This window comes from Colletes gigas, unplaced genomic scaffold (genome assembly GCF_013123115.1).
Source record: "Colletes gigas isolate AHSC1104 unplaced genomic scaffold, ASM1312311v1 Colletes_gigas_Sc00001, whole genome shotgun sequence".
Taxonomy (NCBI): Eukaryota; Metazoa; Arthropoda; class Insecta; order Hymenoptera; family Colletidae; genus Colletes; species Colletes gigas.
In genome coordinates this window covers 7,629,215-7,646,583 of record NW_025106630.1, presented here as the reverse complement: position 1 = coordinate 7,646,583, position 17,369 = coordinate 7,629,215, and the positions used below count along the sequence as shown (strand labels likewise).

The window sequence follows — 17,369 nt, the reverse complement described above, 5'->3', positions numbered from 1 at the left end:
TTTTCGCTGGCCTGCACCGCAGTGTGATCAGATTTAGCATAATTGAGTGCATCGACGTCGACACGAAAAACGACGAACTTCCTTAACGTCTAACGAAGTAGTGGGAAAAGTTGACATCAGAACGTGCCGCACGAGCCACATGTTACGCGGGTCAGCACTTCATGCAGCTTCGGGAAATCGATAAAGAACGCGAATGGGAGCCTTTCCTTCTTGACCTTGAACAGCTGCCGTCCTCGCATCAATGGCATACAATTTCGAATCTCGACTGCCCAGGTATTTTTACGTATCGAGCTATATAGTCGATATAAGCAAAGTCTATAATGGAGAAAAAATTTTTCAATAGACTTTGCTTACATTGAATTCATCCAATGGACTCCCATTGATGGTCTTTATCGATTTCCCAAAGTTGCGCGAAATACCGAGCTCACGTGATATGGCTCGTGCGCCCCCACCACTCCGTTAAACGTTAAGGAAGTTCGTCGTTTCTAGTATCTGTTATGAACCTTTTAAACATTTTGGAATATTTTTAATCATTCTTGATTTATTGTAACAGTTTCCAAGTAATTACCGATGCATTTTCGTGGAGCGTGCGCGAAAATTGCGTTACATCTCAAAACAACATCAATATTCCACTAACCTAAAACAGTGTCTTTTTAAAGAGTAATTTTTTTTTAGAAACTAATGCATGTATTATTAGCTGTATTTAATTTATGAAATATTGGTGTTATTGTATCTACTATCATTATTGGTGTACTTAAGGAGTAGTCATTATATACATATACAAAAATCTGTGTAATTTTGTATACTCTATACATACCCAGGAGACGTAAAAAACTTTATATGATGTCATCTAGAATAATTTATAATTTTATGCGGAGGACAATATGTGAAAATAAACGAATAGTTCATATATTAAAAGACTCATCGAAATTTTATTCTCAACGTTATAATTTGTTTGTAAATCATTCGTATTTGGAACGAAATCGGAACCTCGTAATATTTAAAAGATTTAAAAGCAGAAAACAAGCTTCGGAACATGTAATTAAGACAACATTATTTGATTTTAATGTTTTATACAAAAAAAAGTAAGTATATTTACATGTTTGTGGATGGACATTTTTTAGGAAGATAGCGATGAAGATGAAGACGAATCGTTAGAAGTAGCTGATTACTTACAAACAAAAAATTCAAAACTAATTAAAGCTACAGTACCTTCCCTCCGTTTAGATGCTATTGCTAAAGTAGGATTTGGACTATCTCGCACGTATGTTACTATTGTTTGTTTCTTAAAATTGTGTTAAGCATATAGATGAATTCAACTGTTTGATACAAAAAATGTTGAGAGTTAAGGTTTTAATTCGTTAAGTATTATATAGAAAATTATAAACATACTTATGCAATTTATAATTTCAAATTGCAGTAATTCACATTTTTAGTATTACAACAGTATTAAATTAATTTTCAATCGATATGTTTAGCATTATGACACCAGTATTGATTGTATACATTATAATTAACATCACAATGCTGAATAACAGCTACCTATTGTTTAAACATAAAATAAATATCTGTACAATATTACTTCTTGTGTACAAAATTAATGTAAACATTGATTCTAAGTTTTATTTGTTATAGTAAGATAGAAGAAGCATTTTATAATAGCAATATTCGAGTCAATGGAGAAAAATGTTTAAAAAAAAGTGTACTGGTAAGAACATTTTTATAAGAAACAAAATTATATGCTATTGTAGAAGGATTCATTGTATTTTAACTGCGTAGGTAAAGGTTGAGGATGAAATTGATTTAATCACTGGCAGAAGTCCTAATAATTCTAATTTCTTGATCATACATCGTTGTATTGTATTATCATTCAAATCAACTTCAAATGGTATTATCGCAAAATTGCTTAGAAATAAGTCTTTATTAATTGAGGATTATGCTAATCCATGGAATGGTGTGATCAATTAATGCTGGAAGAAACTATTAGATGTAAAATAGTTATGTAATATGTATATCCAATTTATGATATACTTTTTTATGTTATAAAATATATAAATATACCAATTCACCGCATAGTTTTAATAATTTATTCTGATTTTTTTTAGGTAATTATAATTTTTAAATAATTCGTAAATAATTGAATGCAAAGGTTATGAAAAGATATAAATGTATTATATTTAATGTATGTTATCTATACAGAATAATGTTTGTCCATGCTTTATTAGAGATGTGTCTTTGACAATGTATTTTGTATAATTTTAGTGCACTAAAAAGAGAATGATGGATGAGCGTTCGGTTTAAAATTTTCTTTCATAAAAAATTTGTTATAAATGTTGCAATTAAAAAAAAAAATTGGTAATACATGTACTTACATAAGATACACAAAGTATTCCACTTAATGATAAGTTATTTAAATCTTCCAATACTTTCGTAACGTTGAATTTATTTTTGATTTCCTACAAAAAAGATTATTTTGATAAAGTTTGTATTATTATTAAATATACATACATAAAGTTACGTATAACGTATTTACCTCTAAAACATGTTTTTTATCATCGTTATACAAAAAAGGTAAAAGAGCAGCAGCTAAATGTGGTTGTATAGATTGAAAGCAATATTTTATAATTTCATTGAAACATAAAACATGTACAACAGGGCACGAATACAAAAGTTGTAATGCTTCTATACAACTATCAATTTGTTCCAAGGTCGGATGAACATTCATTTTTCTAAAAGGTTCAGAAATTATTACTTGCCACCCTGATATATATCCATTACAGTTTACAATAGCACTTATACTTCGTGTTTGCAGTAAGATCTTTTTTAGTTCGTTAACCTGAAAGACAATAGATTTAATATGATGTCATTGTTTGTGTATATTTAAAAAAATATGATTTAAGTATATACCATTAATAATTTAGCTAATTGTGTTAAATTTTTATCCCATAATGCGTAGTCATATATTTCAAAATCTATGCAGATTTGTGCAATAACAACAAGTGCCTGGGTCGAGTAATTTTGTGTTTTCCATAAAATTTGTACCAGTTCATGCTTGGAACATGTTTCAAATGCATTTATACTGTAACCTATTCCCAATGATTCCAATCTACCTATATACTTTAGAGATTTCATATAATTTCTGGAATACAATTAATTAAGCATAATGAATAAAGTTGTCGATATAACATTAGAGAAGTTACAAACACATAATAATTAAGTATTAGTATGTACATTAACCATGCAATACCTGATTGTTCGAATATCACGTTTAGTTAAATCTTCTAATTTAGCTACATCAAGTATAGATTGTAACACGTGAAGAGCTCTGTAACGTGTTTCAGGATTATAATCTTCATTACTATCATCAAAAACTATGTTTATAAGAAAGTTAGCTGACAATTCAAGATTTCCATGTTCTAGAATATAACGTGCCCTAAAGATACATTGGATATAATTAAACACTTTACATTACATCAATTAAAAAAATGATATACCAATTATATTAGTCTACCTTAATAAATTATCATTAGAAGTTGTATTTGGCTCGGAATTTATCGTTGAAAATGCATCCGTAATGCTATGATTAAATCTCCCATATTTATTTTCTGGTTGCAGCCACTCTTGTAATAATTCCACCCATAGTTTTACCATATTGATAGAAAACAACTGACTGAGAGAATTGACCGCCGAATTTATATCAGGTCTATGATCAATTACATATTTATACCTTTGTGGTATACTTTCATCTGTGTACAATTCCCGAACCAGCTTGCGCGAATCTCCAATTAATGATAGATAGTTCGCCTTTCCTAAGCCATGCGTACGTAAAACATGTTCCGACGTAAAATATAAATACTTGAATTTTATTTTCTAAAACGAAACATTTGAACAAATTAAATCGCTACACATGTAGGTTGTAGCTCGTTCTTAAGGTCGGTTGTTTGTATCTTTCTGTAGAAAGCTGTGCGAAGGGACTTCCAGACCAATGCGAACATTTTTCAACTAATTCCGGTAATCTGACAAAAAATATTTAAATAAAAATTGATCAAATTGCAATAAAAAAAATATTTTTTGCTAAAAAAAATTGAGATCATCCTTATTTTCTTTAAATCAGTCGCCACGAAATATTCGCATTGGTTTAGGAACTTCCCAAGTTCCTAGAATCACCCTACCTCTAGCATTCCCTCTTCAAATGTAGTAGATTTCTGAGTATATATTTGAGCATATTTATAACATTCTTCGACTGCTGCCACTTGGTCAGCACCTGATGAAAATAAAAATTATTTCATTTAAATTCTTTATAGTACTTATTAATCCAAGTATAATAATGCATTCGCAATCAAAATTACGCGCGATACCTGGAGGAGTATGATTCACAACGTAATATAACGCTGCTGTGCCATAGTATAATGCTTTTGGATCATTCATTTGCTCAATGCATTTCATTATATCGCTCAATAAACTACTATTTTTTGACCAAACACTCCATTTATCTGTTTTATGTTTATTCCCCCAAGTATTATTTACTTCTCCCTTAATAGCCAATGTACATATAATATGTGGTTGTAATTTAAGAGTAGGAGCAATATTTAACCATTTTTTGTAACTTTTTAGATTTAATTCTGGAGCTGAAAGTTAACTTAATATTAAATTTAACTATCTAGACAGAAATAATCAATATTATACCATAAAAAAAGTCTTACTTATAAGTGTCCATAAATCAACTTTAGGCAAAAAAGGTAATCGCCATTCTGCTATAGGTGGTAGACATGTATATCCTGGATTAAGATGCATCCACTCGTCGTGTTCTATTTGAGTATGTTGACTAGAAAAGTCATGTAAAATAATATATCAGAAAGAAAAAAATTTAATGTAGAAATTAACTTTTTCATTATATTGAATCATTAAATAATATCATTAAATAATATCATTAAAAAATATTAATTACCTAATACGAGTATAATTTTGTAGAAAACGAAAATAATTTCTATTTTCAATTTTCCGATCTTCAATAAGATCCATAAGGATTATAAATATTTCATAATGATAAAAATTAATCTGAAACAACGAATACATAAATAGTTTTGAAAATATTAGCCATATAATATTTTGATAGCTTTGATTATTGTATTCATACTTGTGAATAAACAGTGTTGATACAGTTTGTTAAAGCAGTTTTGTCTGAAATTTTAGCAGCTACAATGCTACACTTTTTTTTTAGTTCATTTACTTCGTCTTCGTCAATGTGTAATTCTGAAAATACAGTAACATTTAATATTAAAAATATGTACGAAAACCATAGTCATCAAACCATAGTCACCTTTCCTTCCATTAAGATTGCTTATGCGTAATTTTGGATTCCATGTTTTTACTATTGTTTCTAGATAAAGTAGCAAACAATCTTGCTCATCAAAGCCAAAATCATGGGAAAATTGTTGGAATAAAGACACTAAATCATCACCATTGTAATTCATAATGCGTTGCAATATTTCTCTCTTACATTGAGTATCACTTGTTAAAATCTCTATAAATATATTTAGTTATAAATACATGTTTTGGGAATTTAATATAATAAGAACTTAATTTGAGTAATAAATTGGTTCGAACCTTTATATGAAACAGAATATTTTGATAACTTTTGTGCCCAATGGTGTAATGTTTTGTTATCTTGGTATGTTTGCATGATCGCTTCATTTTTTGTCAAACGAAAATATTCATATCCAAGCACCGATACTCGTAAGTGTCGGGTACAATTAGATTGCAATCTAAAAAAAAACGTGTCCTCGTAATTAAATTCAGATGTATTGGCTACTAACGTAGTGTATGCACATTTAAAATCTTTAATGATTAATTCACTTACAATTTACAAGCAGCAGAAAACCATTTACATGCCATCGACTCGGGTAACATAAACAAACACGACAGACCAAGATGAACATCAAATGTTCGTGTACTTGCTAATTTTTTTAATAGTACTGTTATAAAATGGTAGTATAGTAATTGAGTTTCTGTTAATAAAGTGGTATTCATATCTGGTATAATGCAAATACTAAAATACAATGTCTTAATAATTTGCAGTAAAGAATAATCATTGTGTCCCACTTTTAAATTCTTCATTGTATCGAGCAATTCCTTCAACAGTTCTTGTATATTTAGCTATATAAAAATATAATAATATTATTTATTTCGAAATAATAAATAATATATTTTAGATTTTTTTCGTACATTTGCTTAGTGTCAATCAGAGATAGGCGAAATTTCATTATGAAAATTTACTATGCAGTTATATTTAGAATATTCGGTAAAGTATCTTACTCGTTTGTAATATAAATATATATTACCTGTTTGGAACTTAGATCAGCTTTATTTATCACTGTACATTTTCCATCTATAGTGTAAACAAAATAAAAAATTATACCCACAGTTATACTTAATATTGTTGCTATTCTTATTAACTACAATTTACCTAATTCTGATTTGACCATGTAAAGCTTCTGTATAGAAATTACATCTCTAAATACTGGTAGTAACAATTCATCTGCGGCAATAGCTAAATCTTTATATATTGTATATAATTTCCAATTTGCTATTGGAATATTCTCTTGCATTGTATTCGTTTCATTTGAACTGTGTACAGTATTTTTGTTAAAGCAGTCTTGAAACAAGTTTACACAGACAAGTAATGACAACATGGACGGTAATTTATCTAAAACATGTTTAAATAATTAATAAAAAGTAACGATTTATGTAATAAATCATTGTTTAAAACAATTTTGAAATTGATTACGTTAAACATACTAAAGCTTTTTGAATATATAAAATATCTACATACCATCTGAACAAATGCATAATGTTGCAGAAATTAAATTCTGAACATTTACCATCATGTCTGAATCCATTTTGGCATACTGTAGCATTAACAAACACATTTTATGTATATATTGACATTCCTCTGGCATTAAATGTAACTGTTTTCCTGTGTATCTAAGTAAAAGCAAGTATTTTATAATAAAAACATATTTTCTATTCGTTTGAATTTTGTGCACACAATATGAAAATTCATTTACCTGCTGAAATGTTTAAATATATCTATATTCTTTGTCCATTCTACCAACAAAGATATAGCATCAAGCCTTTGTAACCGAAGTAAGTCTGCTATTTTAATAACATTTTTGTACAGAATAGGTACATAATTAACGCTTTCTGTATCTAGTGTAACATTATTATATAAAATTATAAACGTTGTCAATTTTTGAACTTATAGCATAATAATTTTTTTTCTTACCGTTGCATACTTTTTCAACATAATTCCGTAATATTAGCGATTTTTCAGTGTGATATTCTTCGAATGTAATATTAATTTGAAATTGTTTTTTTAACAGATACATCGACTTCACTTCGTCTATACTAATAACAATACTGTTACAGTAATGTGACCTGGTCTTACATTTTGTTGAAATTTCTTTTAATTGTAATTTCACCCAACCCAATATTTCAATGTAATGTTCAAGGGATTCGGGTAAAATCTGAATACCAATTATAAATATATTAATCTCAAATTACAAACCTTTTTAAAAGGTAAAATATTTTAAAGTACCTTTAAAGTTAAACTGGCCGTTACGTAATTAATGATTTGTATACAACAATATAATAAAATATCTGTTTCCAATGAATCCAAAATATTTATTACTTTTTCTATATTCCTACAAAAAGAATTGCCATAAATTTAAAAAATCGAATCATAAAATATATTACCTTTTATTAAATTATCTTACCCTTTAGACAAGTAATAGATTGTACAAGATGAAAACGCTCTTTTTTTTAATAATGGATCATTTTTAGTTACTTGTTGGATATGAGAGATCATGTCCTCATGATTTTCTTTTATTATACGGGATATCAATTTCTTTAGAATGAAAAAGTAAAAGTAAAATCGAAGATTATTTCATAAATGTTATTAATGCTTACTCACATCATTTATACCAATGCGCTCATATCCATATTTCTTTAATATAAGCTTTATTGACATATAATTGTATTCCATTTTTATTTGAAATGCTAAAACATGGTCCAAGTTGCTGCTTGTTTCTGCTAAAGTTACTATAGTGGAACTCCATGGAACAAAAGCTTTCTTCAATACCTCTAATGTTTGTTGTAATCTAGTCTGTAGCATGTAAGGATTTAATTAGAATACATTACATACAAACGTGGCATACGAATTTTTAAATATTTTTATAAATATACCTCTACATTTTGAATCAAACCAATAATAACAACCACCCTTTTTTCCCATGGAGCTTCTTCGCCAGACCACCAATTTTTAGAGTTTTGTATAATTTTCTATGAGAATATAATTACAATAAAAATGTTTGTTGCTTAATCATATAACAAACATACCTGTATGTATGAAGAAAAGACATGATCATTTTGTAATGAATTATTTAGCATGTATTGTCCCAAAAATGTATTTACAAATTCTGGAATTGTATCTATGTATATTTTATTCAATAAGATATGAGACACTTCAATAGGGTCTCGAATATATGAATCCAGAGATATTGTTAATCTAAAATTTTTAATTAATATGTGCATTATTTTAATTAATATATTTAATTTTTCTAAATTATTAAGAAACGTTACAGTACCTATAATTGGCTTTTAATTGTTTGACATCAGACATAGCTTGTATCAAAAGAACAAATTGTTTTAAATCTGAATCTTTACTCAAATATTCATAGTGAGCATACAGCGGCTGATCATTTTCTTCAATTCGTAACAATCGTATAAACTTATTCGCAAAATCAATTCCATTCTGAGGCCACGTGATACGATGTAATTTTTCAAATGATTTGACTTTTTTACATCCCCAGAGAATAATTACACCGATTGCGCCAGGAATAGAAGATAGTAAAGTCGGTATAAAATATGACAACCATGGCCAAAGAGCAGATAGTGATATTTGTTCAGGAATAAGTGTAAAAATGTTTTCTACAGTTTCTACAGATACATGTTTTATAATGTCTGAAAAATGTCTAGTCCAGATTAGAGTAGCTGCATCAAGTTCACCCTGTGCACATCAAATTTTATCAGTTTAACGATACATATCCTATGATATGTAATATTGTGAAGTTATACCATGCGAAATCGGACACTTTTTAGAATAATATATATTGTAGTTTTTTACTGTACAGTTCCTCAATACCTTACCAAACGTAAATGAGTTTTATATTCTTCCATAAAATTTGCTCGTGAAAATTTTATCCATTCTTTCATAGTATCATCATCATAGCATTTAGAATCCTTTTGATATCCCCAAATCATGTGAAATGTTTCTAATTTGTGCAATATGTTGTTAATTAAAAACAAAAGATTTAAATATTCATTGTTCTTCGTTTTCTAAAACCAATTATACGAACAATTTAATATAAAAATTGAAAAAAGTTATGACAAATATGTATTATTATTTAAAACTCAATTACTGATATATTTTCTATTATTCTTTCGCGTGCGTATAAATAAATTTTCCTCATTTGCTTATATTCTGGTAGAAGTGCTTTGCTACAACATTCTACTATGTATTGCACATTTTCTATTTTATCAAATATATTAAGAAGAGCATCAAATTGAATCGGATCGGATGACTTCTTTGCCCAAGGTCCAAGTTGTGACAAATATAATGCCACTTTTGCGCAATAAATTGGTTCCGAGGATAAATTAAATTTGTTTGCAAAAGTTTCAGCTACATCAAACTGTTCCCTCCTCAATAAGCGTTGTAATTGACATTCAGGAAGATTTTCTGATACAGTTTTTACTCTAATTGTATCTGTGTATTTAGTATTGTTTTTAAAATCATTAACACCTTCTAAAAATAAAATTACTTCATCGCAAGGATCCATAATTTCAACAAGGTATGTTGTAATAGGTACACTTATTTGAAACTTCTGTTCAAATTCTGCATAAAAAGAAAAAATCAAATATTAATATAGAAAACGAAAATAAAATATACATATATATGTATATATTATACAGGGTGTTCGGCCACCTCTAGCAAAAATTTTAATGAGCGATAGTAGAGGCCAAAATAAGACGAAAATCAAGAATACTAATTTGTTGATGGAAGCTTCGTTAAAAAGTTATTAACAATTAAATTCAAAAATTTCAAATCGTTCTGGAAAAATTATTTTCGGTTGCGGGGGTCAACTACAATCATTTTTGGTGAGTACACATACCTCCGAAATCCTATCTACTTTCGAGAAAAAAAAAAATCGAGTAGGTGCTGAAATTTTTCGGCGAAAAAAAATTTTTCAGATCGTTTTAAAAAAATTATTTTCGGTTGCGGGGATCAATTACAATCATTTTTTATCATTACACATACCTCCGAAATTGTACGCACTTTCGAGAAAAAAATTCCTTACTGAAAATCCAATTAGGTGCCTAAATTTTTCAACGGAGAAAAAAAATTGCAAATCGTTGTGGAAAAATTATTTTCGGTTGCGGGGGTCAATTTCAATCAGTTTTTGTCATTACACATACCCACGAAATCCTGCCCACTTTCGAGAAAAAAAATAGAGAAGGTGTGAAATTATTCGAGAAAATTAAAAAATTGCAAATCGTTGTGGAAAAATTATTTTCGGTTGTAGGGTTCAATTACAGTCATTTTTGGTGAATAGACATACCCCCGAAATCTTGCGCATTTTCGAGAAAAAAATTCAGTAAGGGCGGCACTTTAAACGTTAATAACTTTTTAACGAAGCTTCCATCAACAAATTGGTATTCTTGATTTTCGTCTTATTTTGGCCTCTACTATCGCTCATTAAAATTTTTGCTAGAGGTGGCCGAACACCCTGTATATAGGATTTCATACCTGGAAATGAAAGAACACCTAAAGTCCGTGTAGTACATTCATCATCATTTGTTGTCAGAACAAGTATTTGACATAAGCTATTATCATTATTTTCAATTATTGCAAAATCTGACACAGGTTTGTTATATACTTTTAAACCAAGTAAAGTTTGAGGACAAACTATATTTAACATGTTATCTGTACGTAAGCATAGCATTGACCTAAAATTATTAGAGAAAATAATCTATTATCAGCAATTACAATATTAATGTTACCATAAAGTAATGTATTTCTTCTTTAATAACTTACATATGATTTTTAAAAAATTTTACTGCGGTATAATTGTATTGCATCATATTAAAATTATTGTATAGTTCACTGGGCCACATGAACAACATATTTGTACATATCATAGCCACAGATATTTCTTCATTTATGACACCAATAGTAGCATATATTACCTATTAAAATTTCATATTAAAATATTTAGTTAGTTTACTTTAAAATTTTGTTTACCTCATCATAAAAAAATCCTTTGAATAGCTGTATACACTGAACTTGGTCTATCAGTTCTTTTACTGTAACATCGGATCCATGAAAAATATTATCTTCAATAAGTTTAACATTAAACTTTGATACTCTGAAATATAATCACAAATTGCAGTTTGAAATTATATTTAATTACTCAATAATTTGTTATAATTACCTATAAATGGCACCATTTTTTGCAACAAGATATATATTGATATAATTGTTGCATTCATTTTGTAAAAATATTGCTTCTATGGTATTTGCGTTCTTTGTTATATTTCTGTGTATAAGAATAAATAAATTTTTTATAACTTTTATAATTTTATAAAACAGCGGTGTAACATTATAATGTAACATTTTAAACTTACTTTGTGAAAATAACTTGTCCCTTAGTTAATAAATGGAGACAATATAAAATTCCATTTGATAGTACAACAAATAGGAAAGAACCATTTTCGGAGATGCAATAACATATTACTGGTGAGTCAAAACTGATGCTTAATAATATTTCCTCGCAAGTTTCATTCTTAAATATTGTAATTGACTTATCAATTGCTACACAAAGTCTTGAGTAATGCACAGATGCCAAAACATTTGGCTCCTCTATTGCCTTAGAAAATTATAGAATTGTTATACGTATATTTGATACATGTAATACAAATAATACTTATTGATAAATTTGCTGAATATACTTTATAGAAGATAAAAACGCATATGTTTATTTTAAACAAACCTCTTATTTTATAACAAACATTTTTGTAAATGTTTCAAAATCGTTACCATCACATAATACAAACAAATACCGCGATATTTTAAATATATGATAAGACGACAACATTAAATTAAGAAATACTGAACCAGATTAAATATATTATATTTAAAATATTGAAATGTAATCGGTAACCGTTAAGTTCAACGTAGATGAAATTGTCACGGTCAGAAATTAGAACGAACAATAAAGTTACCTTTCCGTCCGATTGTATTATGGCAATTGTAGAAGTTTCATACAATGAACCATTGTTTTCTGCTATTGTTCGTGTACCAAAATTCACAGTTTCTTCATCTTTATCAAATCCTGATGACACTTTGTTCCACAATGCCATATTACCCGCAAAACGTTTATGAAAGTTTTAACCGCCACTAAACCCAATGGCGCCATTGGCGCCAAAACTGGCCATACTGGACCACGCTGCGTATGAGTCCTGTTGTAAACACTCAAGGTTAAGCAACATAACTTGTAGACTTCCATTAATTTGTAAAAATATTTTACGTATAAAATGGCATCTGCACAAAGTTTGAATGTAAATAACAATGCAGACGATACATTTAAAATCTTAATTGCAACGGATATTCACCTTGGTTATGATTATAACAAAAAGAGGGGTTGGTTTTTAAAATTTTATTTGAAAATTTTCTTCTGTTATATTCATTGTATAAAAACCTATGTAACATCTACTTTTTTATAATTTTATTAAAATTTATTAATTGATACAAGGGATGGATTCAGAAGATAGTTTTGTAACATTTGAAGAAATACTTCAACATGGTAAAAAGCATGAAGTAGATTTTATACTCCTTGGTGGAGATTTATTTCATGATACCAAACCATCGCAAACTGCAATAATAAAATGTATGGAATTAATGAGAAAATACTGCTTAGGTCCTAGGTCAGCATAATTAAAACATGCGATAAACAATATAGTTTATTCCATATATATCTTAATTATATTGATCTTTACTAGAGAAATCAAGATAAAATTCTTGAGTGATCCTGAAGTTATATTCCAACATTGCACTTATAAAACTGTGAATTATGAAGATCCAAATTTAAATATCAGTATGCCAATATTTTCTATTCATGGCAACCATGATGATCCAAGTAAGAAACATAATGTTTATATTTATGTTTCAAACTTGATGTTTCATTAATTGCTCTCAATAAATTTTTCTACCAATAAATCTACAGGTTTTGGAGCTGTTGGATCAATGGATTTATTGTCAGTATCTGGTCTAATAAATTATTTTGGAAAATGGACAGACCTCACTAAAATAACTATTCCCCCATTAGTAATAAAAAAGGGAAAAACCTGTATTGCACTTTATGGTTTAAGTTACATAAATGATCAAAGGCTATCTCGATTATTGAGAGATTATAAGGTAAACCTATTATTAAATTCATTAATGCAATATATTAAACATTGAATTAATGGAAACAACTTCCTTTTAAAGGTGGATATGTTACAACCAGAAAATATACCAAATTGTTTTAATATACTTGTTCTACACCAAAACCGTGTACAACATGGTAGTGAATATGCACATATTTCACAAAATAAGTTTCCTGATTTTCTTAATCTTATTATATGGGGACATGAACATGAATGCCGTATTACACCAGAATTTGTTACAGATACGGAATATTTTGTTTCCCAACCAGGTATATTATTTATTAGTTGCGTTATGCTATGTTGTATCAAGTTTTTATATCTTATAATTATAAATTCCTATTTTAGGAAGTTCCATAGCAACTTCTTTGTGCGAAGCTGAAGCAAAACCTAAACATATCGGTCTCCTAAGCATAAAAGATATGAAATTTAAAATGAAAAAAATAAAGTTGCAAACTGTCAGACCATTTGTCTTTGATAATTTAATACTTTGCGATCAGAATATATCAGCAAATTACAATCAATCGCTGTCAGAGTCTGTGTATACTTTTGTTGATGATTACATTGAAAATGTGCTTGTACCTAAAGCTGCTGAGCAACTAACAAATCATCCTAAGCAACCTATTCAACCTTTGATTCGCTTAAGAATATTTTATAGTAGCGATGATGAAATATTTGATGAGATTACGTAAGATTTAATATTAACTAAAATTTGATTACTTAACAACATAATCTGTTGTTAGTATTATTTTATGATATTTTGCAGATTGGTACAGAAATACTGTGATGAAATTGCTAATCCCATGGATATGATAGTATTTCGTAAAGAAAGCAGTCGTAGTAAAAATTCAAAAGGGAATATAGATGTTAATGATGATTTAGATGATATGGCACAAGCCCTCGCCTATGATAATGTAAGCAGAAACCTAATTATATTACTTTTTTTTTTAATGCAAAACATTTTATTTTCGTGATTAGGAGGACAATCAAGATTGGAACAAAACCGTACAAGGAGGAATAAAGAAGCATTTTAGTTCAGATTCAAATAAAGATGTCTTAACAGTACTATCAGTCAATGGCTTAAATGAAGCATTAAATCGGTTTGTTGGTTCAGGTGACACAGATGCTTTTAAAGGTATAATAAGGTAAAGTATTTGTAACACAATAATGTATAATTTATTTATTCAAAAGTATTACGTGCACATTATTTCGGATTGTTATATTTTGTATTCAGGCATCAAATGAAAAAAACTATGGCACATTTGGAAACCTGTAATGTCGATGACACTGAAAGTATAATCAAAGAAATTAAAAATTTTCGTGACAAAAGAAGGGAAAAAGAGGAAGAGGAACAACAGGAGGTATATTTAGAGTGTTATGCTTGAGACAAGTCACTTGAATAATTCCTTTAGTTTTGGTAATAGATAAACCAAACAAGATTTGTTTGAAACATTTTTGTCTATTGCCAAAAGTAAATGAATCATCTAGATGACAAGTACCTCAACCTGCAAATTAAACAAATTGTTGCAATGGAAATACATAGAGCTGAATCTTATCCATTACATAATTCTATGTCTTACATATTATTTTGTAGATAAAAAAAATGTTCAGTAATACAAAAAAGACAACTAGAAAAACTGCAGATACTGAAATTGTCATTAGTAGCGACGAAGGTGAACAAATACAAAAAATACCCGCAAAAGCAAAGCGAGGTAGAGGTACGGCAATTAGAGGCAGAGGTTCACGAGAACATGGTCCTGGTAAAACTAACGCGAACGTAAAAAATACTTTAGATATAACAACTACAACACGAAATCCCAAAACTACTAAACAAACCAAACAGGTACATTTAAAAAATACTTTAAATTACGAAATCACTGTATCTATTTTGTTGTAACTATTAACTATTTCATTACATTGTTTTTCGTTAGACTCAGAGTAAGTTAAAAAATTTCATGCCCACATCAATGAGCCAAACTAATTTATCTAAAACCAGCTATTATCTTCAATCGGATGATTCTGATTAAAATATAAATTAAGCAACCAGATTTGTAAAAAATTATAATATTTTGATTGAAATACATATATTTTGTATATTTATTAAGGTCGATATATTTACTTTCCTACTTTACGCCTAAACTTGATCTATGACTTAAAAATCTTTACCACACAGTTACCCACTCATTTATAATCCACATCACATGTAAAAACAACAATTTAAAATAAACATTTTGTTAAATAAATTATACTTAAATCGTAAATTATTTAATAGGTAAATATTAAAGAACCAAGAATTTCTAGTCAATTATATGATTACTATTTATATTTCGAGTTTCGATATTATCGAAATTTGAATCGACCATTGCGCACCGGAAGAGACAGTTCTTTAGACTTCCTGCTCTGAGCGTGTTGTATCGGAGAGATTTTCAGTAAGTCAAATTTACACGTATTATATAGAAAAACTTGATGTTATATGAAAAATAACCGGTCGAATGAATAAAGCAAACATGTTTAAATAAATCTCGATTAAAATCTCTTGATCATATTCGTTTTAATGTCACGATGCGATTGGATGAACTTTATGTCGTGAAACATTTGTGCATTTTGAACGTTGTCAGAGCATAACCTTAAAATAAATTCAAACTGTTTACGTTCGTTGATTTTAAGTGAAACAGTCAAGTGAAAACAAAATATATAGGTTGTTATTAAAGTGTATGTTAAAAAAAGTGAAAAATTAATAATTTCTACAGAAATGCCGCCAAAAAGAGGAAAAGTACAAAAGGAAGAAGTACAGGTTTCCCTTGGACCTCAACTTCGTGAAGGTGAAGTCGTTTTCGGTGTTGCTCACATTTTTGCGAGTTTTAACGATACTTTCGTTCATGTCACCGATCTCTCTGGAAGGTATGTACGAAAACAATGATAGACATTAGTGATCGATACTTGATATATACAAACTCACTGTTGCTTATAGAGAAACCATTGCACGAGTTACTGGTGGAATGAAAGTCAAAGCAGATCGTGACGAAGCTTCCCCATATGCTGCTATGCTTGCTGCTCAAGTATGTTTTCTATTTACAGTATCCAAAATACAATTTATAGGTTCACATTCAGGCAGCACCTAATTGATTGTTAGTAATTATAGGAGCGTTCATGTATGTGGAATATCAATTTTCTTTCCTGATTGGAAATGTGGTTGTACGAATCACATTCTCCTAGCTTGAAAGATACATGCCATTCATAGCATATATTTAATTCCAATAATCAATATCAAATTTAACATTTGTGAATACTTTTGGCATTAATAGGATGTAGCAGAAAAGTGTAAATCCTTAGGGATCACAGCACTTCACATTAAATTAAGAGCTACAGGAGGAAACAAGACGAAAACGCCTGGTCCAGGAGCACAATCTGCTTTACGTGCGCTTGCCCGTTCTAGCATGAAGATTGGTCGTATAGAAGATGTCACGCCAATTCCATCTGATTCTACGCGTAGGAAGGGTGGTCGTCGTGGACGAAGACTGTGAATTCTGGTTTTATGCGAGATTTATTAACTTTCAAAAATAAATATTAAAAAAACATTTTTGTATTATATTATTATATACTTCTATTCTATATTAATAGCCTTTGATCAAAATTGAAACTTGAAATATATACGTACAAATAATAGCATTAGCAACAAATATTTGTCAAGTAACTTGTGCATCAAAAACAAAATTAATCAATTTAGACAAACTACACTTGCAGTTCGCTATCTCGCTCTTACATACATATAATTTGAAGTATAATTTCTTTTATAATGCATACAATCTCTTATTAAATATTTATTTCAT

At 28.9% G+C, this 17,369-nt stretch overlaps 4 protein-coding genes across 5 annotated transcripts; 3 read left to right on the top strand and 1 right to left on the bottom strand.

Annotated features, from left to right (window-relative positions):
• Positions 1-145: 145 nt before the first annotated feature.
• On the top strand, positions 146-1,986 carry LOC122400639 (mitochondrial transcription rescue factor 1). Of its 2 annotated transcripts, none has more exons than XM_043402223.1 (5): positions 146-273; positions 822-1,038; positions 1,125-1,264; positions 1,636-1,708; positions 1,780-1,986. In XM_043402223.1, exons 1-5 carry the CDS (start codon positions 242-244, stop codon positions 1,966-1,968), a joined length of 651 nt encoding a protein of 216 aa, XP_043258158.1. In that variant the 5' UTR covers positions 146-241; the 3' UTR covers positions 1,969-1,986. The 2 variants fall into 2 exon arrangements, with proteins under 2 accessions (XP_043258158.1, XP_043258238.1); XM_043402303.1 differs by having other exon boundaries at positions 242-273; positions 1,008-1,038.
• A 225-nt stretch (positions 1,987-2,211) lies between these two features.
• LOC122394736 (kinetochore-associated protein 1) lies at positions 2,212-12,495 on the bottom strand. Its single transcript, XM_043391875.1, has 33 exons — positions 12,340-12,495; positions 11,743-11,984; positions 11,550-11,654; positions 11,360-11,483; positions 11,153-11,304; positions 10,865-11,064; positions 9,480-9,952; positions 9,208-9,396; positions 8,646-9,067; positions 8,398-8,566; positions 8,245-8,340; positions 7,973-8,164; positions 7,776-7,906; positions 7,598-7,703; positions 7,286-7,526; positions 7,068-7,209; positions 6,833-6,984; positions 6,467-6,706; positions 6,342-6,388; positions 5,861-6,156; positions 5,608-5,765; positions 5,321-5,524; positions 5,138-5,253; positions 4,949-5,058; positions 4,704-4,825; positions 4,359-4,628; positions 4,173-4,264; positions 3,512-3,870; positions 3,248-3,433; positions 2,908-3,139; positions 2,534-2,836; positions 2,373-2,456; positions 2,212-2,266 (listed from the first exon to the last, which is right to left on the bottom strand). The coding sequence occupies exons 1-33, from the start codon at positions 12,475-12,477 to the stop codon at positions 2,222-2,224; spliced, it is 6,138 nt and encodes a 2,045-aa protein (XP_043247810.1). The 5' UTR covers positions 12,478-12,495; the 3' UTR covers positions 2,212-2,221.
• Positions 12,496-12,554: 59 nt separating this feature from the next.
• On the top strand, positions 12,555-15,586 carry LOC122394817 (double-strand break repair protein MRE11). The gene is made up of 11 exons (XM_043391995.1): positions 12,555-12,757; positions 12,870-13,041; positions 13,117-13,253; positions 13,341-13,531; positions 13,604-13,811; positions 13,888-14,227; positions 14,306-14,453; positions 14,518-14,684; positions 14,774-14,900; positions 15,134-15,382; positions 15,471-15,586. Exons 1-11 carry the CDS (start codon positions 12,652-12,654, stop codon positions 15,564-15,566), a joined length of 1,941 nt encoding a protein of 646 aa, XP_043247930.1. The 5' UTR covers positions 12,555-12,651; the 3' UTR covers positions 15,567-15,586.
• A 297-nt stretch (positions 15,587-15,883) lies between these two features.
• LOC122404674 (40S ribosomal protein S14a) lies at positions 15,884-17,264 on the top strand. The gene is made up of 4 exons (XM_043408857.1): positions 15,884-15,968; positions 16,290-16,440; positions 16,511-16,598; positions 16,845-17,264. The coding sequence occupies exons 2-4, from the start codon at positions 16,292-16,294 to the stop codon at positions 17,061-17,063; spliced, it is 456 nt and encodes a 151-aa protein (XP_043264792.1). The 5' UTR covers positions 15,884-15,968; positions 16,290-16,291; the 3' UTR covers positions 17,064-17,264.
• The last annotated feature ends 105 nt before the right edge of the window (positions 17,265-17,369 follow it).

Excerpts from the sequence above, each read along its gene's own strand:
- LOC122400639 (XM_043402223.1), top strand. The coding sequence starts at position 242 with ATGGCATACAATTTCGAATCTCGACTGCCCAG. Across the intron at positions 1,265-1,635 it reads GGATTTGGACTATCTCGCAC|TAAGATAGAAGAAGCATTTT; the intron begins GTATGTTACTAT and ends TATTTGTTATAG. Across the intron at positions 1,709-1,779 it reads GTTTAAAAAAAAGTGTACTG|GTAAAGGTTGAGGATGAAAT; the intron begins GTAAGAACATTT and ends TTAACTGCGTAG.
- LOC122394736 (XM_043391875.1), bottom strand. The coding sequence starts at position 12,477 with ATGGCATTGTGGAACAAAGTGTCATCAGGATTTGATAAAGATGAAGAA. Across the intron at positions 4,629-4,703 it reads TGATTTATGGACACTTATAA|CTCCAGAATTAAATCTAAAA; the intron begins GTAAGACTTTTT and ends GTTAACTTTCAG. Across the intron at positions 3,434-3,511 it reads TCTAATGATAATTTATTAAG|GGCACGTTATATTCTAGAAC; the intron begins GTAGACTAATAT and ends ATGTATCTTTAG.
- LOC122394817 (XM_043391995.1), top strand. The coding sequence starts at position 12,652 with ATGGCATCTGCACAAAGTTTGAATGTAAATAACAATGCAGACGATACA. Across the intron at positions 13,042-13,116 it reads AAATACTGCTTAGGTCCTAG|AGAAATCAAGATAAAATTCT; the intron begins GTCAGCATAATT and ends GATCTTTACTAG. Across the intron at positions 14,454-14,517 it reads AAGCCCTCGCCTATGATAAT|GAGGACAATCAAGATTGGAA; the intron begins GTAAGCAGAAAC and ends TTTCGTGATTAG.
- LOC122404674 (XM_043408857.1), top strand. The coding sequence starts at position 16,292 with ATGCCGCCAAAAAGAGGAAAAGTACAAAAGGAAGAAGTACAGGTTTCC. Across the intron at positions 16,441-16,510 it reads GTCACCGATCTCTCTGGAAG|AGAAACCATTGCACGAGTTA; the intron begins GTATGTACGAAA and ends TGTTGCTTATAG. Across the intron at positions 16,599-16,844 it reads CTGCTATGCTTGCTGCTCAA|GATGTAGCAGAAAAGTGTAA; the intron begins GTATGTTTTCTA and ends TGGCATTAATAG.